Raw genomic sequence first — 25,987 nt, 5'->3', positions numbered from 1 at the left:
ATTATTATGTGTCTAAGTGATTTGTCGTTTGTAATGTGCACACAAACACTAGAGCTTCCTCTCTTTTCGTTTACTGTCCAACACTTCAAATCAAACCCACCAGCGACAGCAACTGCAGCCTCATCCCTCGCATCTCCAGCACACGGACAATTAAGCACAAAGGAGTTAATTGTCCGTGTGATGGAGGAGCGGAGGTGTGAGGGATGACATTGCAGGTGTGCTGTCCACCTCCAGAGAGCCTTCAGCAGCTGTCACGCTCCATTTCAGCTCCACAAACACACGGCGATGTTTTCCTGATTAAGAGACTGATAGCACAGAGCAACCGCTGTGCAGTCAGACAGGGTCACACTGATAATGTGGGAGTATTCAGTGCGATCACCACTATCACAAATAGTACGGTTAACTGTGATTGCATCAGTATTTACAAGATGCAATTTTCTTTTGAAAGCTTGTCAAAGAGACCTCCCACAGGCTAGCTGTAAAGTTGTAATGTGTGGTTTTGGATCATTTTCATTTCTGGTCAGGACTTGTTGCAAAATGCATGTCACTGTCAAAATGATAGGATAAAAGGTAGATTTATGAGAAAATATCACACAAAAAGTTCAAATTGTGATGAAAAAAATATGAGACAAAATGACAAAAGTGTGAGAAAATTGTTCAAAGTCTAAAGTATCCTTTAAAAAAGAGACATTATTAAAACCATAAGATGAAAATAAAATTGATTATAATTAATTTATATGATAATATACAATATATGACACAGAAAGCTCAAATTACGGGACACAAATTCAAACTCAAATTTGAGAAAAAAATTAAAAAGTCAGTCAAACATGTACGATATTTGAAAAAGTCCAAATTTTAACTTTCAAAATGTTATTTGCAATGCTAGAATTGGGCTTCTACACACACCCGATTTACTGCTGCTAAAACACAGACTGAAAAATACACAAATCTTAATAAGAAAAAAAAACAAAAAACACGTATAAATGATATTACTAAATGCCTCTTATGCCACGGTGGCCTCAAAGCTCCTCTCTGTCTCATATTAAAGCTGAATGTCTGCAAGATAACTGCGCAGCATTCATCTTCATAATAGAGCCTGGCTGGATTTGTCCCCGTTTAGCTGGGTTAAAGGAAAGCATTACAGCCAGCAGGCATGTGACCGCATAATTTCAGTCAGAGAGGCCTACGCTTCCTCCGCTTGCCGTCATTATGCCCTCAGTAAGCCACATAAAGGCCCGGCCATATTGAGGAGATCACTGGCCTCCCCACCGCTCTGCCTGATTGGCTATTATCTAAATGAACCAATGTTCTATATCAGGACTTTTGACTACATAACTACCCTGTTAATATTCGGAGGAAGTGCTGGAGGTCAGGGAGCTCTCAGCCGCTTGACCTTGGGGTCGCAGGAACCTGAGTCGCAGAGTGGCACAAGGCAATGAATGAGCCCTAATGATTTAGATGGTATCTATTACACAGCCCGGAGAAAGCCAATCTCTCCGGGCAATCTGGCCGTGGAGAAAAAGCAGAGGCTCGAAAATAAACCCCACTTGTTTCAGAGAAGGCTAATGCCGCCTCACTAGTGCAGCACGTCATTGGAATTCCCGGCTAGAATGATGAATAATTACACACAGATGAACATACGGCAGCTTTGAACGCATCCCCCGATACGCGAATCGTGCTTGCGCTTGTTTAGAGAGCCGAGTCCAGGAAATGTTGCGAGTGACTTGAATTGTTTGTTTGTTTGCTCTGTGCTTAAGTGACTTCAGCACCTTGTTAAAGAGGCCTCGCTGTCCTAGACGGCGGGGGGCCCCATCACAGGAGCCTCTCTGGAGGATTAGGTGAGCGTTCGCTTCAGTTGAACTAAAAACGGAGCCTTTGTGCAGTCGTTTAAGACACTTGTTGATGCGTGGCACAGCTCTGAGTTTCCTTAAAATACTTCAGTAAACATTGGGCTTATCCACAGCAACGATGCCATGACCTTAAAGAGCACTCTCAAAGGCAGCTTCCCTCCCCTTCTACCACGTGTAAACAAAGTAATTGTTCTTGGGAGACTCCCAGTGCCAGCTGAGTGTAATTTATTTCCACATCATCCACAATGAAATCTGAGCCATTATAACAGCTAATCAGCAGTCCTCAATAATAAATAAATGGATTTTTTTTTTTAATTTATTTGAAATGGATATTTGAATGTTTAAAAATGTTTGATGATGACATTTTTTTTGTGTGTGTTGTGTTATTAACCCATACAAAAAACAAGCATTCCCTTAAATCTCTCTACTGAAGCGCCATGTGATATTTACCCAGCAGGACATTTTATTGCTCATGTATATGAAATAAAACAATAAATCAAATATAATTAACATCAGTAACACAAGCCAGATGTCTTAAGTTTGAGATATGTATTACGCAACTATAACAATAACTAACTGAAATAGTGGTTATAACATGAACTTCGGTTAAATTACACTTCCTTAACTATCTTCTTTGTGTGATGCAAGCTGTAAGAAAAGCCTTTTATTGTCATTGTTAATGTCAACAGACTGGAATACCGTCAATAAATTATTTGCCTTTTAAAACACACTAATGTAATTACAATGCTGCAATTTTCTCTATAGTGATATTATAACATTGAATAGGCTGCAGCCAAAGAATTGGACCACTACTACTTTATTACTATAAACCACGCAGCCATTAGCATCATCACTTTAGGATAATAGCTAATGTCCTAATCATCGGCACCATCACCGTTCATAGATCTCCTACTGCTACAGGTCAAACTACTGCCACCACTGATAATAAAGTCAGTACTATTCTACTTGAGCCGGTCCCTGCAAACCAAAATCCTCTAAAAATAACTGCTCTCAACTTTGCTCACAGATGTTTGCGTTTGTGCGTTGCGGAGCTAAATATGTTGCATATGTTGTTTGGCTCATCTGGATAGTAATTGATCACAAAGCACAGATCGTAGATGTTTACGCCAGGAGGCTCGGGTGAAACGACACCCCCTGACCCCCACCCCGACACACACACACACACACACCCATACACACATTACACAACAACTAATTCTATTAAATCATCTAGCTATTATTTGGAACCGCCACTTGGAATCACCATTTGGAAGTGTCACGAAAGATCTAAATTAATTCTAAAACGTCACCGCACAAGTTGAACACATGTATTTAAAGTTAAAATGTGGGATGTTGACGTATAAATAAACGTCACAAGCTCTTGGAAAAACAGGTTCACACAGTGCCAATGAAGTTTTTATTTATTTTTTTTTTTTTGCAGTTTACTGGAGTTCAAACTGGAATTATTAGTTGCTCTGCGGCAACCGTAGTGACAGACACTGAACCTTTGGTGGAAAATAATTATTTTTTTCATTCTGCAAATAAAAAAGAGTCTCCTGTTCAGTATAGAGAGCCGAAGTCCCGCCCCTCTACTTCCGGGTTATGGGACCTATCTTTCGAAAAAATATGAACGGCAGTCTATGGAGAGATCATAATTATTTTCTGGTCCCGATCGAATTGTGGCATGAATTTCACATATGATGTGTGTGAATTTAAAAGATAATTTTTCACGTCAAGAGATAAATTATTTGACGTAAATAAGCTGAACAACATTAGGTTTTGTATGAGATCGCTTAGTGAACTACAACTCTCGTCTCGAACAATGTATGTAAATAGAGAACTATGGCTGTCTCCTTGTTGAGCTTTACCGTCTTCTTCCAGGACGAAGGCAGAAGCATCAAACGAGGTGAAAATCATTATAAATCGGGTCATGTCGAGAGCTGTAGTTACACGAAGGGAGTTTTGGTCGGTTCTGTACGCGCCAGCATGCGGGACTTGTAGTTCGTTTAATTACGTATTTTCCATAGCGTTTTACTTAACTATCTTGTGACAAACTGTGACATTCTTGACATGTAAAATCATTTTTTATTCTGAAAAACAACATATGTATAATCCAAGGCACAAGTCGATCGGGACCAGAAAATAATTTATCTTTTGCCATAGACTGCCGTTCATATTTTTTCGAAAGATAGGTCCCATAACCCAGAAGTAGAGGGGGCGGGACTTCGGCTCTCTATATAGTCCAGGCAAGAGAACAATCAACGGCATGGACAAACACAGACTTCCTTACTGCAAGAAGCAAGAGACAAAAGTCGCATTTGAGAAAATAACATGAAAGAATACCAGATGTTTTATGACTTTACATCTGGCTATAGTCGTGGCTGTTTCCTAGCTAGCTCCACAGGCTGGCTAGCCAAGTTTCAGTAACTATTAGCCTGCTGCTAATTGCCACTCAAACTTGGAGGTATCACAACTTACATTTAGTCGGAACAATTTGTTTGTGCTGAGAGTTGGTCAGGGACCCTACTGTTGGGAACGGATTGTGCTCCGACAAAGATCTGCCGGGCCAATCAAATCGTTTGGGTGGGTTTTATGCTGTGATGGACAGAAGAGTGCCAGTTACAGTATGTAGTGATACACAACATCTGAGCACTTTGTTGAATTTGTTTATCACAATGGCTCTGGCTGGTTGAAGGACTATCCAAATGTGTGTAGAAGTATTTCTCTGTATTAGTAGAAACTCTGCCCGTAATTAAATCCAAATGGAGTGGGACCAGACTCATATTCCAGGAACTGAGGACTGAGTCTGGCTAGGTTACACTGAAATTAAACTGGTGCCACAAATCATATCTGACGAAACATCACAGTCTGTTAGAAATAAATGACACAATCCCAGACTAAAAATTGACAGTGATGTGTGACATCCACCGGCTGCCATTGGAGCTGGTTTGAAGTCCAGAGCTTTTCCATGAATTCCCAAATATGAAGGCACGGTGTTGCCTTTAAAACCTGCCAGTCTACGTCAGACAGAGCTACAGCTGTCAGAACAAATACCATCACATTCATTAGAAGGCCTGAATTTCTAGACTGTGACAATAATCACTTGATAAAGACAGAAAGATAATTGACTTTTCTAGAGAGAAGTTGAGGAGTCAGTTAGAGGCAGTGATATCTTGAAGCCAGCATCTAGTGGTTGATGGTGGTATTGCACCCCGAGTTGCTTCCAGATTGGTTTTAGCTAGCCTCACGCCATGGTTGTTGCCTCGTGGTTTTTCAGCTTGGAATAACGCAAGAACACAAGCTGGAATGAGATGAGTTTTGTTTTCCGATCACTTGAATGCAGCATCAGAAAAACAAAGCAGTAACTGAGGCAGACTCATTATTTCCACTTCCACTGGAAATGATACACATCTGTTGTATATATTTTGAAAAGTCACGTATTTTAATCTAAAAATGTAGGCAGCGTGTTATAGCATTGTAGTACACATTACACATCGATATACAGCGAATGAAATGAAGCGAAGGATAAATGAAACCAAAGCAAACAGCTCCACGTCTGCTTTGGTGCTGATACGGCAGCTGTCCCTGCGAGCAGTCGGCGACTAAAACAGCCTTGATCACACTCGCATTAATAACACTCTCATTTGGGTGGGCCCTCACCTCACTTGTGACAGTTGCTTCCTTGATGGGCGTCAAAAATTAGCAATGATGTGTTGTTTTCCAGTTCCAAAATTCCAGGGCTGCCAAAGGTTAAGGAAACACACCATCATAAAACAGAGCCTCAGTGTTTGTCTTGAAAATGGGGAGTTTGCTTGCACTTCTCAAGCTGTCGGACGTTCATCTCGGGGGCTGAGGTAATAACTGTGTTTTGTTTGACAGCGGTTTTCGAGTCTTAGTTTCCTCTCATTTCATTACTGTAGAATCTTTAAGAAGAAATCTTTAACAATATGAACCCCTAACACTTGGCAGAGCACCTGATTTCAGGAGGTCCCACTTGTTGACTCTATATCCGCCAGGATTTTCGTTGCATGTGAGCACAATTTCGAGGTACTAGTAGTTTTCTTGAGTATTTCTTTGTTGCTATACTTTCTGCTTTAAGTCCCTAACATTTAAAAAAAAAAGTTTTAGTGACTAGTTACTTTTAGATTAAGAATTTAACATCAATCAATCAAAGATTAGCAAAACAAAACAAAAAGCAGTAATTATTTTTTCTTCTTTCTAATTTTCCATGAAACATTAATCATTATCTTTTATCACATGACCTTAACCCTCAGATTGGAAAACAGTGAAAGTCAAATCTAAAACACACATCTTAATGAACATCTACTTTTATTTTCTTACTCTAAGTACATTTGTTTTAATAATACAATTTTGGAAAGTTCTTCTGAGTAAAGGGCCTGGGGGCTCCTTCCACCTGTGATGATAATCACCTGTCAAGAAAATATTAAAAATCCTTTTAAGAGTAATTTGACTGCCAAACCAAAACACACAGGAAATGTGCTTGTGTGTGTTTGGGTGTCGGCAGAAGCCAAACGTCTCTCTGCACCTCTGATCGCTCAGTGAAACGCCAGCAGAGGAGATCCTGCTGCCTGACAGAGCAGTTAATCCGCGCTGAGGAGAGCAGCTCCAAACAACTGCAGGGAATCTAAAGACCTAGGCTTTTCATCGCCGCCCCAAACACGGGCGACCCAGGACTCTTAGAGAGGAGATCGCTATGCAGCCGCTGCTCTCCGTTGCTGTACCAGCCTGTTGGCAGAGGAATCACCACCTTTTAGTGTTAATGACAGACCTGAACTCGGACGAACGGGGTGAACAAAGGACAAAAGTAAAAGGGTGGTGATGGTGAGGATATTGCACTGTTGCACGGCCACACAAAGACTCAACTTAACCTGACATTCCTGAGTAATTTAGACATATCTCACATGGCACGTTTCTCTTGACCACTTGGGACTCCTGTACGGGACCGGAGGGGTTTCAAAGCGGCCGAGGGCAGCCCACTCACATCTGTGATCACTAAGGGAGCGCAGCATGGCCATGAATGCAGTTAGACTGTAACACTCTGCAGGCATTGTTTTTAATACACTGACGTTTAAATTGTGATCCCACTTGCCCTTTTGGAGGGGACCAACTGCTAAAAAAAGAAACAAGAGAAAAGGGGAGGAAGTGTTCACGCATCAAACAAGATATTTCAAAAAAAAAATCTCCTTTGATTCAACAGTTCAATTTCAACAAGTGAAGAAAAAAATAAAATTGAATACAAGAAAAAATAAGAGATACGAATATTGTATCACCATGTTTCAGTTTTTGTATAACCTCATAACTCTAGTGTCTAATTTCTTAAAAAAAAAACATTGATTTAAGAAAATAACATTTTCAGATATAGGCTGCATAATAATTTTAAAAAATAATAAAATTTTTGTACGTCATGGTGGCGGTTTATTTGAAATTAGAAATAAAAAAAAAGCATAACTTTAAATATTTTTAAAGTTCTGACATTTTAATTCCACAACAGGTTATTTGTGAATTGATAGAATTCAGAAGCGCTGTGATTTTTTTATTTATTTTTTATGGCATCGAGCGTGAAAAAGATCCTGAGAGGACACACTGCGTGATGTTTCATTTGCAGACGTCGGGCACTTTCGTGTTCTTGTGTTAGCAATTAGCTAACAATAACAACTCACTTTGATGCTAACCAGGGTGGAAACGGGGTCACGACCTTTAACAGCCGGGCGTTGCTGCACACACACCTACACACCTACACACCTACACACACACAAATCTGATAGAGAAATTAAGTAAAACACCGGCATGGGGAATTGCAGATTCCCATGAAGATCACTGCATGTTTTATTCTTGAGAAATCAATTGTGTCCAGATGTGCTATTAATCCAGGATTAACAGAAAGAAAGCAGTATAATGAAGGCATGACTTCCCCAATTTGTATAATCAGTCTTTAATTACACAAATGAAGAGTTAATTCGACTTATTTTTGTTGGAGACACTTGTTTTAAATGTGCTGCGACTAATTCTCTTAAAACCTCCACGTTCATATCCACATCCCTTCTTCTCCTCTAGACTAGCTTCCTTCACTTCCGGGGAGGACATAAAAACAACTGCAGACACAGTTGAAATGCGTATGAAAACCTTTTGAATGGTCAAACCTACAGATCACACGAAAACTCAGCAGCTCTATGACAGCCGAATTCTGCATTTGTGGTCGGTTTGAATATTATAGCCCTGGGTTGGATCTGAAAGCGTGCATCCTCAACTACAATCGGACAATTTTTGACTCCATCTAGTGGTGCTGCTGCTTAAGGGTTTTCTGCATTTCATTCTGTCTAAGTCCGGGAACTAGGGAGCAAAAGCAAACCTTGGGATGTAATAAAGATGAGGATGTAGCCTTCTTCTGGATTTCTGTGTGCGGTATACGTAACCACAGCAACACCTGCTCAGAACGAGTAAAAAGAGTCTTGACTGCTTGGGAGCACATTTACGTTAATACAGTTTTAATGGTGTTGACTTTGGCTTGGTTCTAATTAATGACTTGGCTAAAGCGGCCCGCTAAAACTGTGGGAGGATTCCAAGAGAGAAAAAAAAAAGCTCCATTACAAAAAAAATATAAGAAAAAAAGAAAAAAACTAGATCAGTCTGTGATATGTGTGGCACAGATTTGACTTTAAATTTTAGTAGTCACCACAGAAGCTGTCACATTGCAGGTGGGAGAGGAACACATAACAAACTCGGTTTTCCACAGTAACTGTATTAAAAGTAAACAAGGCGGACAATCATATCATTAAACAACAATATGTTTGTTCCTCGGAGTTTCCATGTCTTAAAAAAGTGAGTCATGACCTCGAACAGAATCAGTCTAAATACAGAAAAATATAGATTCAGGTCAAAAAGGATTGTAAATACTTACTAGTACTGTAAATAACAGTGAGGGAAGACAGCTACAACAGGTATCATTCACCGTCCTGGCACAGTGGATGCATTTAATAGGTCGGACATACAAAAATAAACCACAACAAAGCAACGCACGTACTGTACAAATAAAAACCTGAAAATATGTCCCGCTGACGAGAGTTTGATCGGAGCGCATGTCATTTCTGAGATGGCGCGAAAAACACTGCTGCTATAGAGGAGATCATGTGAGACCATGTTCAAAAAATGTCCTGACCGAAATAACAAAAAGGTGTGATGGAGGCATGGCTGCAGCTGCTCAGAGCTAGAATATTAACATACAATAACAATGATAGCAATGATGATGATGATGATGATGATGATGTCACATTGGAAATGGGACAGGATGGAGTTAAAAAATGTTGACTCATGTAGATTCTAGTGTGTCAAATGATACTGATGCCCCCCTCCCCCAAACACACACGCTTCCAAAATAAAAAAAAAAAGTAAAGGGAAATTTCACAACTTGATGAAATATTCAAAAAGAAAAACTCTTAAGAATTGTACAAGTATAAAAAAGCTACAAACATTAATAAATTACATCACTGACACATAAACACTTCACAAGGTGCTAGTAAAATAATTCCGAAACCCTTCAGGATACTAGAACTCGAACAAGAGGCTGGTCATAGAAACTTTAAGAGTCGTTGTTGTGTTTTTTTTTGTGTGTGTTTTTTTTTTTTTTTCCTTTTACATAATTTTTCCTCAAAGCTTCGTCTCTTGTTCAAACAGAATCACAATACAATTAGCTTTGTGTATGTAAGGCCATATGACAATAAAATGTATTATTTCTTCAGTTGTTTTCCAGGCAACACCTTTAAAACTAATGACAAAAAAAAGTATAATAAAATAAAAATGAATCTCTCCTAATAAAAAAAACAAACAAAAATGAAGTAAAAGTTAAAAATGGTGACTATACTGTATATCCATATATATATTTGTATTCATTTATTCATAATTAGCAAAACCAGTAAAAATGTAGAATTAGGCCTTAAGGGGAAAGGATACAAAAAGTAGTAATTTAAAAGGCTATGTACAAGCTACATTCTATATACTGTACTGTGTGAAGCCGTAAAAACGCAGATGTGAGTCTAGGTTTGTCGGTGCTGCCTGTGAAAGCAAAAGAAGAGAGAAAGTATCCCCATGTAACTGCACACCTGACATGGATGAGGCTTATCATTACCTACAGTTCCCATGTAGTGTCAGAAATCCTATGCCTTTCCCGTCCAATCCACCAAAACCTGGTGTGCACATTTCCTATAGTATGAGTTTGAGTTTGAGAAACATCCGGACACTGCTGCCCGGGATTCGCTTTGTGCTTTACAGTTGCTCCTGATTTCCTATCTATGACCCGACACAAATAAATAAATATCCCCGCTGATAGTGCTCTGCAAACGTTAAGTGTTAACACAAAGAGATAAATGCTCGAGTTGACTCCGATCAAAACCGTGCTCTTGGATGTGCCGAGAATCTTGGCCTCGGGAGAAAGGGAGGAGGGGATTTTTCCGTCTCAACTCAGCGCGGCAATGATAAGCTGCATCCATATAGTAGGAAATAACCCCCCAAACCCAGACCCAAGCACACATGCAATTGAATACATGCAAGGGATACTTTCACAAATCTTGGAATGACTGCAATGTACTTCTACTTCATGTTGAGCAACCCCTGATAAACTGACAGCTGTAGTAAAATGAGACATGTTCTCTTAAAAAATATTTATAGTAGGTTCTGTACACTTTAATATCTGAAAGTTATAAAGTATAAGTAGAGGCAAAGACCTATTTGAGTGATGTTCTTCTTAGAAATTGAAAAATGCATGATTTTCTCCTTCTCCCATCTTGTTTCAGTTTTTTTTTTCTTCCCGTCGTTGGCTTTAATCGGTGAACAGGGTGGTGAGGTTGGGATGGGACCCAGCTCGTGAATTTCCCAGTCCTACAACAGTCTGCTGCATGCTACAGGAGGAGCTTTCCATTTCGATGGATTTTTAAAATCTTTCCAAGTCTCTGTTTGGCTGTTGCCATGCCTTTCTTTAGCCGCTTAGCTGTGGAAAGAACAAGACAGATAGGTAAAACATGAAGCTCAGCTAGCTCAAAACTTTAGAAAGGGTCTTTTCTCCTTAATGAAACTACAATATATAGTAAATTGAACTCTGCCTTGTTTATGCCCACAAAGCTAGTAGTCTTCTTCCTCCCTGCCTTTCTGTGGATGCAAGCCACAACTCATGGGGATTACTGCCACCAACTGTCAACCAATAGGTGAGTAAAGGTTATTTTAGAGTACTGCAGGACATAGATGCCGTAACTTACGCACATAGCCTGCGCCGGTGTGTGCCATTTATACTTGTGGACTCATCAGTCTGGCTCGCTCTTCCCCAGTCGGGTTAATTTTTGTTTCCACTTCCTGCTTCACATTAAACAATGGCAACTGAATTTTTGCTGAAATTTCGCCAGAGACGAGTCATACAAATGCTTGTATCTCCGAACCTCCTCAGTTAACCTCTCCTTGATGTGTTCCATCTGTGCTAATCCAAAACAATCAATTTGAAAATTGCGGAGATGGAGAAGCAGCCGGAAATACTAAAGCAGAAACACGCTACTACCGAGCGGACCAATCACAGCTCTTGTGCTCTGCATTGCCACAGCGTGTAGTTACATTTCTGGGGAGGTGCACGTCAGCGACGGCGCTAGGGTCTAAACCTATAAGTGTCTCATATGTGGTTTTACTGAAACCACGTATAAAACACTGCTCATAGTGCCTCTAGTGGTCAAAAATCAAACATGGTACCTTTAACCTAAAACAAAATAATCTGCCTTGTAGTTTCACTCTGTTGCCACTTTCATAAATTGCTTGTAAACTTCTGCTCCTGTGATTGATCAGATCCCTCAAGTCTTATCTTTGGTCATCAAAATAACATGTTTTATTGTTTTCCTTTTCACCTTTGTGGCTTAAAACAGCTTAAATGTAACACTACACCTTTGCTTCATTTAGTATGTGTAGATTTATTTATATGCAAATACTACCTTGCTTCTGTTTCTACACACCCTTCCGCTGCTTGAATGCAGCTCAAGCATACCTGCTGACCTTCAACTCTGCTCCAACATTATCATACTCTACATAATGGCACAAGTTATAATGTCAGAATAATTCAGCCATACATGCCATACTTGCCTGAAGTGCAAACAGCTTTCAAAGAGTCCTTGAACAGGGTGCACAGAAATCCAAGTTTCAGAATGGTAATAACAATAGTGATGTATTTTTTGTCACGTTCCAGAACATTTAAGAGGCTTTGATGCTTTGAATGCAATAGAAAGTTTAGGCTTGTTACACATGAAACCCTGGCTGTCTGGATCTGTGTTTTTGAGACAGCCACTGGAACACTGCAGTTTTAATGCAGACATGTGCAGCTATCTAGTTATAGTAATGGACTGTTATTTTGCTCATTAATTGTCTTTTAGCATACACTGATCAGGCGTACCATTATGACCACCTTCCTTATATTGTGTAGGTCTCCCTTGTGCCTCCAAAACAGTTGTGACTCATCAGAGAATGGACATGGGCCATGTGGGGGTGTCCTGTGGTGTCTGGCAACAGAATGTTGTTAGTGGGGGCTTTTGGGTCCTATGGGTTGAGGGGAGGGGCCTGAGGACTTGATTAGTTTGGGATCTAGCGAATTTGGAGGCCAGGTCAACACCTTGCCTGTGTCAGGCTGCATCCTGCTGGGGATGGCTGCTGCCATCAAATAGTGTCATTGCTATGGGGTGGGGGTGCCTGGTCTGGTCTAGGTGAGTGGTACATGTCTAAGTAACATCCACATGAATGCCAGGTCCAGTGAAACATTGAATTGTCACAAGATGCTCAATGTTATTTACTCCTCCTGTCAGTGGTTTTAATGTTGTGGCTGATCGGTGTATAGACATAGAACATTTGGGCACGTTAACAAGGTTAAAAACTTGTTTTTCATTTAAATAAAATGCCTGGAGTAACTTAAAGTGGGTTCATGTCTGACAGTAAAATCTAATAACCACATGTAGTCCAAATTTAACAAGCAGCGCATTAACCAGGTCCCTGGAGAACCTTCAAATAAGGAAGTTAACACTGGTGAATTAAAGAAGAGAGTCATCTACATTAATTATCGATCATTTCCACTTCACAGCAGTGCATACAACTGTTTCTCATCCCAGCATTAATGCATTTTGCATGCTCCAAGAGAAGCATCAGCCAAACCAAACAGTTATTTGCTAATTATTATAGATTGCTAGTTCAGATGAGGCTTTATTTTATGAGCCTATGAATTTCGAAAAAGTTTTCATGGGAAGAACAGTAATTTGGTACTAACAACATGGGAAACTTTCATTTCCTTGAAAAGTGTGCAATTTAAACCCAGTAAATACTCATTCATTTCCACTGAGCATTGAAACGGACTCCAAGAATCTCTGTGTTGAAGGCAACAGATTGAAATTCATTTAATTTCCAAATGAGCACAAGTGTCCTGGGTTTTCCTATATTAAGAAACTAGTTGTGAACTTATTTGAACATTTTAGAATGGTGAAGTCTTTCCCTAAGCCCACAAAAGATAAAGTTAGGACGTACAGGATTTTAAATTTGCTAATGAACAAACACTCGCAGTTGGTCTGTGTACACTGCATCAGAGCAGAAAGTACCGATAGCACCAATTTAACAACTCTGCTAGTATAGCGAAGAAAAATTTAGATTATGTTCCTTTTCTTCTGCACACAGAATATGTGTCTAAGCCACCTAACGCCGGTTTCATTACAACTCACCTTTGGCGTCTGCTGACCCCGCACGGTCCCCCTTCGCCACACTGCTGCTATTGGTACTCATGGAGTTGGTGCTGTTGTTGGGAGAAGACATAGACGGCCGCCTGTGGCTGAGGAAGACCCCTGGTGCCATGGGCTGCGGCCCTCCCGGCGACTTGACAGTTCCAGTGTTGAACTCGTGGTCTGTCAGGCTGCCATCCTGGGAGTCAGCGTTGTGCTCCGGCGAGCTACTGTCCTGAGAGATTTTTGGGGGCTCTTCAATTACTATTGCCTTCTTTTTGGTGCTTTTCTTCTTCTTCTTGGTTTTCTGTTGCTCCTCCTGTTGGCACATTATTTTTCTTCAGTCATACGCGCTGGTATACCTTTTATTATGCATTGCATTATCAATCCAGCTGATGGACATACCTGATGAGAAAGCTTCGCTGCAGCTGCTGCCAGGCCTGTTTCTATGGAGGCCACACGAGCTCCATCTCTAGCCGGCCGCTCCTGCCGAGGAACTGAGGGTCCTACGCGGGCTGAGAGGATATCCATATTAGAGAATAATACACATTCAACTGATCACACTGTGAAGAGTGGACCTTCCTTTAGCAATGCAGTTGTTTACCTGTGGGGCTATATGGAGTGTCGTCGCTGCTTTTCCGTTTTTTCGATCTAGATTTGAAAACAGGATTATCCTCTTCGGACTCCAACGAGGGATAAACTAAAATCAAAACATGTAACACATTACTCATGTCATGCATGTAAGCTACTCAATGAGCTATGCTAAGTACAGTATGTGACGTAAGTGCACTTATTCTGTTTTCCTTGCATGGAAAACGGAGGAGGTTTGCAGTGGCAGCATGCAGAACAGCTGTGAGACAGCTGTTGACTGCCTCTTTCTCTCTGCGTGCTCATAGCGCAACCATTCAAATCAAGGTCTTTTAATAAATGATAATTGGAGGATCAAGATAAAGAATGGCCTGTTTACAAGACCATAACTGAGTGCCAGTCTGGGAGAGAAACTTCATCCTGGCCGAAGGATTACAGGGTGAGAATGTTCGTGATATGAACAACTAATTAGACACTAATTGGAAGTTCAAATAGCATGTAAAATAACAGTTCAGAACTGGTGTTAATGTCTTCTTAACAAGCTGGGAGGGTCCAAACAGCTGCGTTTGGATTGGGTTCACAAAGAAAAAGTTTGCGAGGAAAAAAGATCACACACTGGAGCAACACGAAAGGGTGGATTTGGAAAGGATGCTCAAAAAATAAACATGAACCCCTATCATCTACTCCTAATGAAAAGTTCCAGGCCAAATTTAGAAGTAAAGACCCAGATGCTGATCCATCAGGATTCAGTCTGTTTTTAGCTGAACCTGTTAGCAGCTGTGAGAAGCCAGCATGGCAGATAATTATTTTCTCATTCGTGTGCTCAAACAAAAAAAAACCCCGTGACACTGGACTGACCCTGCTGAGCTCCGGTCATCAACTGCTGTGGTTTTAGCATTCAAACAAAACATGGCCTCTTTAAAGACCTCCTCTGAGAAACTGAAATACATTTTCCACAGCAGGACAAATGCACATTGGGGTGGTTTAAATCTATCCCAGCAGTGATATGATTATCACACTCAAATAACATCAAATCATATGAAATTGTTAGAATAATCACAATGCAGTGCAATGGAGTGTGTTATACATACTGAAGAACGGATTTTATATTTAAATATATAGTTTAAATGCTGTGAGTGAATATTTATCCACATTTATGATCTCATGTATGCAGGTATTATGTAAAAATTTCAAAGGTATCATAATCATATCATTGTAAGGCATTAAAAAGCCTTAAATTAATATATATTATGTAGTATATAAAGCACCAAAAACCCAGCTTCAAGTAAACTCTGACAACACAATTCAGAAAATTAAATTCAAATAATAAATATACAATGGTTGATATATTTAGACAAGCTGAAAAAATATTATAGTTATATTCGAGTTCCAGTGCTGAGGGGCCTTGAGTGAAAAAGCCCGGACAGCTTTAGTCTTAGCAGCACCCAGAGCCTGGCCTTAGGATCTCTGGCTGTGCTCTGACTACCAGCACCAAGAGGAACAAGATGGCTTTTGTTGCTTACCGTAATCTGAGTCCTTGAAACACGCATCCATGTGATCCTGATCGTCATCGTAATCCAGGCTCTCGATGCTGCTGCTCTTCCTGGGCTTCTTCGGGACACGTTTGGTCGGCCGCTTGCCGTTGTTGCCGCCGCCGCCGGATCCCCCGCCGGCCTTCTTGCCGGCCTGCGAGCTGTGCGAGTTGCTCTTCGACTGGCTATTGTTTTTGGACTGGCTGTTGCTCCACGGCTGCGGCAAGCTCTCGGAAGAGGACAGGTTGGCCATGGACAGCATGCCCTGAATGGCCTCCTGTGTGCTGGGAGATGCAGGTGGCTGACTGTAAGTACGTCAATAAGAAATACACAACAACACAGCCATTACACGGCAGTCAACACGGTGGCAGAGGTGAAGAGAAAGAGAAAAATAACTGAACAAGACTTTGAAGTCGCTGTGAGAGGTAAGTATTATTTGACACGTGTAGAAATCGCCAATCTGGAAGGACAGAGTATTATTCACTGAATAGTGATTACTTAAAGAAACAGCACACCTATTTAGCTATTAGCTGCAGAGCTGTAACAATGGGCGAAGTGACTATCAGAAACTACTGCTATAATGAACCAACAACAACACTGCTGTAATGAGCCGTGGTTGCTTCATTCCCTCTTCAAAGCGCCAAACAATTTGAGAAATTAACATATTTGAGCAATGTTTTCTTTCTTCCTTTCAATGCTCATTTGTAGCTTTCAGTGTGGTGGAAATAGACCATCAAGAGCTGAACGAAACAGCAAACAGCAAAAGGCAAAGGGAAGAGCCTGGAGCCACGCAGCGTTTGATTGATTAACGCTGGATGAAACAAACACTGACTTAACACAAACTGCTGACAGAATCTGCATAAACTGTTGCTACAGTCGCTGGTAGGTTTTTCAGCTCTAAGCAAAGTTATAAAATTCAGCTTTTTCATCCAATTACGTCGTCGCTGAGCGGGCCGCGTGTTTGTCAGTGACTCGCCCCATTAGAGAGACCTAAAATCCATTTACTGGGAGGAAAGACGGTCCAGTGGGAGCAATTTAGAGATTAATGCTTTGCATGTACTGTAACCCAATGAGTTTAGAAGGGAAAGTTTCAATGGTGTTGAAGGGAATGGAGTGAAGGAGAAGAAAATAACGATGTCAGGGTCAGGTCAGTCTACCTGTTGGTGCTGTAGTCAATCCCACCCACTTGCTTGCTAGCCTGCAGCAGGTCCAGAATCCCCGCCGCGCTGCCAGCCTTCTTCTTCACCTTGTTGCGACTTTTGACCTCAGGTTTGGCCTCTGTGTCTATGTGCAGAGTCTCTTCATCTGAGGAGTCGATGCTCTTTGGGCAGAGAAAAAAAACAGACACAACATTAGTGGTCAATTTTCTTATTAGACTGGGATTTCTCTGGTTTAGAGATATTCTGGTGCATTCACTTTTTTATGTCTAATGAATGCTTTAGTTCTGCAGTTTCATTGTTTATTATATGACAGTGGACAAACCCATAAGGAGAATTTGTTAATTTTAAATAAAAGTGTTTAGAATTATGCACCATGTACATTCAGACCATTTAAGACTTATAGATTAATAGATAATACAGGGTGCGCTGCGCCTTTGGAGTATATCCTCAAACTAATTTGCATTTAATAACATTGCCACAGGCAAAGAGACACGTAATAATTTTGGGGCATGTGCAGTGTGCGGTGTGTCTGCTTTGCCCATCTGTTAATCCAGCCTGGATCTAGTTGGAGTGAAGATTCAGACTCCATCTTGGCTGGAAGTGGAGCTAATGTTCGGTGAGAATAGCCAGTGAAACAGGAGATCAAGGTCGAGATATGGTTTCCAGTGACCTCTCATTAGTAAACATAAGAGCATCTGGTGGAAATCTGTTTCTTCCTCTTCCTCCATTCACGCCACAGCTATTTTCCTCATCAGTGTGTGGCGCTCTGCAGCTTAGGGAGCATCTTCCTCGGATTTACAGAATGCATTTTTCCCATTTTTTGAACCTGATCTTTTAAAGAACACTGCAGTAGTTTTTATGATTGGCTTGTCTCTTCACAGACATGATATTATAATCAGATTACATATAACAGCCCAATATTAGGTACTTAAATATAGAAAGTCACAACACTGCCCAACATGTTGTAGGAGCAATAGCTGGAGAGCTTTTAAAATCAGGAGTGCTGACAAATGGGTTCGTTTCTAGGTGCTGTCATGCGATACGTACCTTGGTCACCGAGGGTTGGAGCTTTGTTTTTTTGGCGGGCTGAATGGGTTCTCTGATGTCTGACAAAACTGGAGGAATATTAATTCATAGTTGAGCAACAGCATGACACAAGTTCTCCACACATCAACAGTCGTAGTTAATATACAGTATCAGTGTAAAATGATAGCTGATCTAACTGGTACTCAAGACTAAACCTTTTTTTCTTAAAACAGTATGTTTTTTTTTTTTCTGTGCTTCAGGTTAACAACTCACTCCACAGCCAGCCTGTCCTGCTCAGTTTCTCTTAGGCCTCTGCCTTCAACTGGCATGCTCTCCATGTCCAATCCACCACCATCTCTTCCCTTCAACTTTGTCATAAATCTTCTTAACTCTGCTGAAAATGTGATTAGAAGGATGTCTCTATTCTTAACCAAGCCTACAACTGTAAGGCACTAGCAGATTTATTTAAAATGTTGAACAAATCAGAGATGTGATCCAGGAGATCTGGTTTAATCCTTTTTATGGCCAAAATATGTTAATCTTATCAACTTATTTATTTCAGACCAGGATCTTAAACTTAAAATCTAGCAAATACATTATGTGAACTTTTTATTGGTACATATTTAAGTTGACATTCAGAAAAATGTATTCCCCTCCTCCGGTTTTAAACTGAAACACTGCACAAATATGTCCAGCATACTCACAGGAAAGATCTCTCTTAACTGCGTTCTTTTTCCGCCTGATGGGGAACTCGTCAATCTTCAGCTCCCCTTCGTCTGAGACATACTCATACTCGTCTCTCACTGGCTTGGTTTTGTCTTCTTTAAGGTTTTGTAATGATCCAAAAACACTTGAGTTGGTCTGAGGTTTCAGCGCCTTGGAGCTGAAAAGGAAACCGCACGACAATAAGGGAGTGATACGAGGCTCAGGCAGGCACTCACAGTGAGAAGTCCTTGAATTAGCTCTTAATGGATTTGGTAGTGATGGCCACATAGCTCTATAATCACCACGACATGCCACATGAGAAAGCTGACATGCTCTCATGTTGAAAGAGCTAGCATGAAACATTTAGTCGGCATTCGCTGCCATTCCATACATACCTGAGCATTTTCCTGTGAGACATAGTAAAGCTGAATCTGTCTTTATTGCCTGACAGCGGTGTTCTGTCAAATTTGCCCTCCTCCTCCATTTTCAGCAGGGAATCTGGTTTACTATTCTGTAACCAGAGAAAGCAATGTCAAATACAATCAGACGTAAATGTAATCAACACAGATTTAGCTCATCACAGATATAACATCAAAACTGTAGTTAAGGATTAATTTTAAAGTTGCATTAATCAGTGTTTGTCTTTTTTTAAAGACACAAATGACCAAGTGTAATATACAAGAAGTCACTCATAGTGAATTCTCATTCATCTCTGCAGCCCCTTGGCTTTACAGAACTTTTTAACTTCTTTTAGATTTTAGTTTTTCAGTGACAAACAGCTGGTTTGAGCCAAGCAAGCTCCAGTAAACACACCACATACTATGTGCTGGCCAAAGTTAGCAACCAGCTAGTTGTTTAAGAATGAAAGTAAATAGGTCTGCAGGAGACCAAAACAGAGACAATATAAGAAATAATATTGTATTTAGAAAATGGAAGAAATGGAAAGAAAGTGGTCAAAAGAAAAAAAGAAAAAAAATTACAGCTTTAATATTGCATGTAGGCTCGGCCACGTGTCTCACGGATTCTTTTCTGTTTATTATAGCTTATGAAAGATTTATACATGACATACATGTACTGGAAGCTGTTAAAGATACTAAACTACTTTTTTTTTTTTAAATGAACTCTTTTTAAATGTACAACCGGTATTTTTTTTCTGCAGCCCAAAGCTTATGTCGGTATTTGCCTCAAAATTAAAAAAATCGATTGGATTCTGTCAATAAGGTTTCACAATGTGGCGCCAAGGCTAACGCTGTTATTGTGCATTTGTCCACACTTCGTACACAGCAATTTTTACAAACTAAATATTTTCTTTTTCTGTATTCTAAATATCACTGTCTGGTCAAGTTTCAGTTTAGATCCATCTTGTTTGAGTATGTTGACATCTTACATGTAAGTCCAATAAACTGTCAAATAACTAGTGTTAACTGTCCTTTTAAATTATAGATTCCATTCACTTGTTCCTAAAAATCTCCATGTCTAAAATCCGTGCACACACACTTTTAGCTTTAATTTAACACACTGTGGTAATTTTGTTGGGAATTTCCATGCTTGTTATTTGATTCAAAAAGGAAAAGACCAAAACTAAAAAAAAAGTGTCAGAAATGAATTGTCTAATCAGCTCTTAAAATAAATACGCTGGTGTTTGTTGATGCCCGCAGGCCATCATTTACACTGAAACAAATCTGCTAGGAGGAATGTAAAGCAGCTAGCATAAGAGTCACCACAGAGCAGACTCTGTAATTAACCGAAACCCAAGAACATACATTTTGAAATATTCACTTCTCAACAATTTTCTTTCCCAAATTAAACACAGTGTAACCTGAAACAGAAATCTCACACTGTCTTGTGGATTTTTTTTAAATTGACACTAACATGTTTTTGGTACCTTCCCTCCACACAGTACAAAGAGGACCTGTGAGCTTTTACATGAATTAACTGTGATCACAAGTGAAGATGTGGTCTCCAGTGACCTTGGTAAACATCTAACAGAGTCTATTCTCCATCTGTAAATGTTTGGCCTGATGTAAAAGAGCAGTTTGATGGAGATCCTTGAAGGGGCTGCAAACATTCCACAGCAGTTTGGCATTGAATTTTCCATGAAACTAAAGCCCTCTAATGTCTTCCGTTCAACAAAATTACACTTTTGTTCCGAAAGACCTTCCCCCTGTTGTTCAGAAATAACAATACAACATGCTCCTTTTTTTAGATGGGGGCATATGCAAATACTTAGATGGAACGCATTGGATATGGATGTGGCGTAATTCCATTAGGTAAACTCTGGGAGGGTGGATTTCTCTGGAGCAGCTCTGATGAGCCGCAGGCCTCAAATGTGCGACTTGGGCCACATCATTATTTTTGCTGATTGCTTTGAAGTGAAGTGTGCAAATCTGCTCAACTTGTAACCTCCACAACTTCTTCTAAAGAACACCAAGCCTTCAATTTGTTTTAACTTTTAACAGATTGTCATGCTATTTACTTTGGCCAGGAACAGCCAGTCTTAGTTTGAAGTCTTGACTAAACATGTCAGCTGAAATGGACTTACCTTGTACTTCCATTTTGCTTCAGTCTTGTTTTTATTTTGCTCTCTGATTTCAAACTTGTCCACATTGTTCTGCTTTGATATTTCCTTTTCTGACATACTCTGCACATTCTTAACAGCCTGGAAAAAACAGTGAAGGAGAAAAACGATGTAAGACCATAATTAAGTGCTAATTTAATGAAATTAACGTCACAAACACAACAGAACTAAATATGTGTTTTAAAGGTCAGTGTAAACCACACCCAATTCCAATGAATTCCACCAGATCAGCTGGAACCGGACTAGCTAGGCTAGCTAGGCTTGTTAGCTGTTAGCAGGGCTGGTGTGCTTCTGTTTGTCATTTCATTCATAATTTTTATGTGATATAAAAACTCCAAGATTTTTTTGAAATTAAAGAAAAAACAAGAAATGTTTGTAAATGTTGTGTTTGCTGGTTATATTTTACAAACTAGCTAACTAGCATTAGCCAGGGCAGATGCTGCTCTATGTTTTTGACCTGTTTAAAGGGAAATTCCATGCAGTTTTTTTCTTTACAGATTAAACATTTGATTTGACCAGAATTGTGTTTTGTGTATGCATATGTACAGCATGTTAATTTATTTTACCAGTTTTCTACAAAAAAGCATGCATGGCTCTTATATTTAGTGAAAACTGAAGTTACAGACGATAATTCTGCAAATTAAGAAGAGCTTATGGAACATTGCCATCTGCTCACCTTAGACTTTTTAGACTGGTCCATCCTACTCAAGATATCCTTAGCGTGGGACTCAAGCGCTGCAAAGCTGGAAGGTTTAGGAGGTGGTGACAGCTCCTTTACCTTCTTTGCCTTCTTCTTTCCTCCTTCCTTGACCTTCGGCACCTTTGGAGGCTTGGGGGCCTTGGGCATCTTTGGGGGTTTGGGAGGCTTAGGAGGTTTGGGTGGCTTGGAAGCTTTCTTTCTGGATTTCTCTCTGCTGGGAGAAGGGATGCGTGCAGGGGAAATGGGCTCTTCGTGATCAGAGTGCGTGGACGGCGGCTCCTCCACCGGTACTTTAATACTGGGCTCGCTTTTAATGGCTTTTGTTGCATTCTACAAGAAAAAGAAGAGAGTTGTGACATGAGCTGTCATTTTTTTTAACCTTACAACAAACCCTGCAGAGACAATTTATGAGTCACCTAAGAGGGGAATAAATGATTAGTTCACTGATCAATTAAAAATCAATAAGAAATGGTTGACGCCAAGAAGCTGAGTGAAAAATGAACATTTACTGACTAAATCACGAGAACATAATGCCTTCGGCTACGGTCTAAAGAATAGCCCAAATGCAAGCAAATAAAGAGCTCAATTATGATGGTGGTTGCCCAGGTCTATAAATCAGATCACACAAATGAGACTATACTCTGGAATTCTTGTGAATTGTTTGATTCTCTGGAAGAACTTTCAAATGGTTTTTCAAACAACAGTTAACAGCTTCTATATTTTATGAGCAAAAAAATATTAAGAGTATGTGGCAGTCAACCTTTTACATTTAAAAAGAGACTCGAACTTCATGCCACTTGGTATTAACAAGGTTTAAAATGGCCTACTTATGCCAAAATAAAATAATAATACCTCTGACAGTCTGATCTCTTTGGCAAGATCCTTAATGAGCTGTGATGGTTTCATGTTCTCTGGAAGCTCATCTTCATGTTCCAGGAGGGCCTGTTACAAGGACAGCAAACCAAATTTTATCATAATGATGAAGACGTCTGTCTGACTGGATATATATATGTTGATGTGGCCCTACCTGTTTTTTAGTCCAAGCTCTGAAGGCTCCATTAATGATTTTGGCACCATGTATCAGGTATGGAGCTGGTTGCTTATTTGCTTTATGTAAACCTACGGAAGAAGAAATGCAAATGTTATCATTGAATGAATCATGACTTTCAAACTTAGAGAAGTCTGGTCCATTAGCGTAAGAAAAAAGAGAAAGAACACAAACTACAGTGTGCACGTCCAGCACAGTAAGATTTACAGGATGTAACTGAACAAGCCTTTAACAAACATCAGAACAGATGAGCTGACACTTGTGTGTTTAGACAACCTGTCCTGTCATCTAAATATACCAGAGCTTATTCTCAAAAAAACCTGCCATGTGACGTGTTAGCGTTCTTGAGGTATAGAGTCAACTCGACTCCCTCACTCTGGATCATGCATCAGCTAAATCACTAAAATATCAAACGTATCAACTACATTAAGGTATATCGGTTCAGCTGCTAGTGGCAGAATTAAACGAACAGCAGACACGTTTGTGGCCTGAGATTGGGGGTTTTCTGATGCTTTTAGAAGAGTATACGTCATTGTGATTGACTCATGCTGATGTGAGTAAAGCAGTCTTGGAAGCACTTCTGAATGTTAACGGTGTGATTTGTTGTTGTTGTCTGTTTAAAACAACAAAATGAGTGTTCTGCAGTCAACTGATGTTCTGAGGACTCTCAGTCATCTTTGTTTGGAAGGTTTAGCTTGTGTTTTGAGGAGCGTAACGTAGTAAGTTCATTGTAATGTATAGCTAGATGCCTAGCAGACGACCAATGTTGAGGAAAAAAGTGGTCAATAATGTAGCTTTTTTTTTTTAAATCTAGAAAATCATAAGTCATAATCACCAAAACAGTCTAGATTTTGGAGGCTGGGGAGTGTGCTCACATTTGGGTCAAGTAGAAGGGAAGGAGGTGGGACCTCGTCATCAAGTCTCCACCCTATGGTCACTACAGCGGGGTTATAAATGATGTCAGCAGTGTAAGCAATATTTTGGCTACGCTAGTGTACAGTGAGAGGAAGGGGGGGGGGGGGGGCTGTCCATCTTTATATACAATCTATGGTAATGGAATAAATAAAAAAATCCCTCACACACAAAAACCACAGTCGCTTTGTGTGGTTCAAGTTGCACAAACAAGTCCAAATACTAAAGAAAAAAACACGAAGCAGTCTTCATATACTTCGAAGACAAGTCAGTATTAAACAGACCACACAAGATCAGTTATCATTAAAGGCCAACATCTTGACTGGAGGTTGAAATGACACATTTTTAAGGGATAGAACGTATGTAGTCTCTGCTGGACTGTGTTAGCTGACACGCGCTGATTTATCAACAAAGAGAATCTCTATTGCAAACACACTGTTGACACACAAAGTCACTGATTAACACTTCCCCAGAAGGCTTCTTGCAGTAACTTATGGAGCTCTAACTTTTGTCTTAACAGTCTAGACTGAGCTGCTATGATTACAGCCCTGGGTAATGTGGAACTATGAACACTCAGAATCTGGATCACATTTTTAATTTTACTTCAAAGGCCGAAAACAATTGTCTGAATAGCTAAGTATACCTGTCAACTGATGTGGATATACAACCAAAACAGGAACTCATTAATAAGATCTGGCAACATAGCAGCAGCAGTTAACTGAGTCTCTTTCCTGCAATGAAATCTGACCTTGAAGTTGAAAAGAATAATGGTATATTAATGGCAAGACCTTACAGGGTTAGAAATGGCGTGTACCACACACAATAGCAATCTGGCTTCAACACACGCACACACACACGCATACGCACATCCACAGAAAATGCTGGAAACATAAACAGTTGGCCCAAGCCAGCTGAGGGGAGTTTAAACACAGTCTTGTAATGGAGCAAGCGATTCTAGCCGGGCCAAACCTTTTGAAGGTAATCATCTGTGAACTCTGCGATTCACCGATTTAATGACTGAAATAATATTAGAGGATCCAGCTCCTCATCTGTGCAGCAGACACAAAGCCATACAGCGAATGTGCAGCCCGGAAAAAGACATTTCTGATAGTGTGTTTGTGTTTTCTCTGCATTTGTGCATTCCTCCGGAGAAGCTAAATGAGGATGTGACTTTGCATTAAAATACAACAAATACATATAAGTGCATCAGACTGAACGGAGAGTTCACCTTTGAATCTTTCGAGGAGGTGTCGTCCCACATACCAGCACGCTGTCTCAAAGTTGGGGAAAGGGTTGAGAGTTTTGACCTTTAGCCGCTTCTCAATTTCATACGCTCTGAGGAGAATAAACCAAGATGTTTCAGCTAAACACTGTCAGGCATTACCAACGGGTTCGTTGCAACAGACAATTCACGGGGCATTTCCAAGCGAGCAGGATTCATAAACAGATTTGGTGGAATTTGGAGCTCAAAACAAGTGCTAGATGAGACCCCGGTGGAAACTCCTGAAGAATGTCAGCCAAGGCCTTCGAGTAACAATGAATTAAGACATGGCAATCAGCATGAGGCAATCAACCAAATCAATCAAAACAAACAAAACAAAAGATTAGAATGATAAGTCAGCAACATAATGGATGAGTGTGTATGTAGTAAGGCAGGCGTCCAAACCTCATCTGCATCTCCACACTCAGGTTGTGGACGAAGTGTCCAGAGAACGCCAGGCAGTCGACTGGAGTCAGTATTGCATTGATCCAACCTAAGGAAACCACGTCAACCAAGAGGAAAACACAATTATCATAAGGTCCAACTTTTCTCTTATTTTGTGGTTGGTGGATTAACTGATTGACTGATTCTGTCCTTATAGGCTAATAAGACAGACAGTTGCACAATAAAGCATGATGTGCAGTAAAGATGGAACGATATGGAAAAATATCTATTCACTATGCTAAAATATACATTATCCCTCCATCCTAAGCTTATAGATTCCCTTTTATCACACATCTGCTCTGACAATCGTCTAGTGATGGATGGCTACGCTTCATTATTAATGTCTCCTCATGGGAAGCAGATGCTTCGACGTCATGCCAGCTTTCAGAAAACTAAAAGCGTTATTTAGGTGTTATTAGCAAATGACAAAGATCAGTGCTTC

At 40.2% G+C, this 25,987-nt stretch overlaps 1 protein-coding gene across 3 annotated transcripts in view; it reads right to left on the bottom strand.

Annotated features, from left to right (window-relative positions):
* Positions 1-7,451: 7,451 nt before the first annotated feature.
* The window catches only part of phf2 (PHD finger protein 2), a 35,594-nt gene continuing 17,058 nt past the window's right edge, over positions 7,452-25,987 (bottom strand). For 2 of the 3 annotated variants that reach the window (XM_084543940.1, XM_084543942.1), the window contains 15 exons: positions 25,507-25,594; positions 25,069-25,175; positions 22,908-22,999; positions 22,733-22,822; positions 21,857-22,210; positions 21,145-21,261; positions 18,998-19,113; positions 18,602-18,780; positions 17,919-17,986; positions 16,869-17,032; positions 15,703-16,016; positions 14,196-14,291; positions 13,997-14,106; positions 13,595-13,910; positions 7,452-10,854 (listed from right to left, as the gene is read on the bottom strand). In XM_084543940.1, the coding sequence (XP_084400066.1) occupies positions 10,766-10,854; positions 13,595-13,910; positions 13,997-14,106; positions 14,196-14,291; positions 15,703-16,016; positions 16,869-17,032; positions 17,919-17,986; positions 18,602-18,780; positions 18,998-19,113; positions 21,145-21,261; positions 21,857-22,210; positions 22,733-22,822; positions 22,908-22,999; positions 25,069-25,175; positions 25,507-25,594 (2,300 nt within the window). In that variant the 3' untranslated portion in view covers positions 7,452-10,765. The remainder of the gene's footprint in view (positions 10,855-13,594; positions 13,911-13,996; positions 14,107-14,195; positions 14,292-15,702; positions 16,017-16,868; positions 17,033-17,918; positions 17,987-18,601; positions 18,781-18,997; positions 19,114-21,144; positions 21,262-21,856; positions 22,211-22,732; positions 22,823-22,907; positions 23,000-25,068; positions 25,176-25,506; positions 25,595-25,987) is intronic. The other variant, XM_084543941.1, reaches the window with a different exon arrangement.

The sequence above is a fragment of the Chelon labrosus genome, assembly GCF_963514085.1.
Source record: "Chelon labrosus genome assembly, chromosome: 4".
Classification (NCBI taxonomy): domain Eukaryota; kingdom Metazoa; phylum Chordata; class Actinopteri; order Mugiliformes; family Mugilidae; genus Chelon; species Chelon labrosus.
Note: the sequence above shows the minus strand (reverse complement) of the source record. Positions and strands in the feature narration are given on the sequence as shown.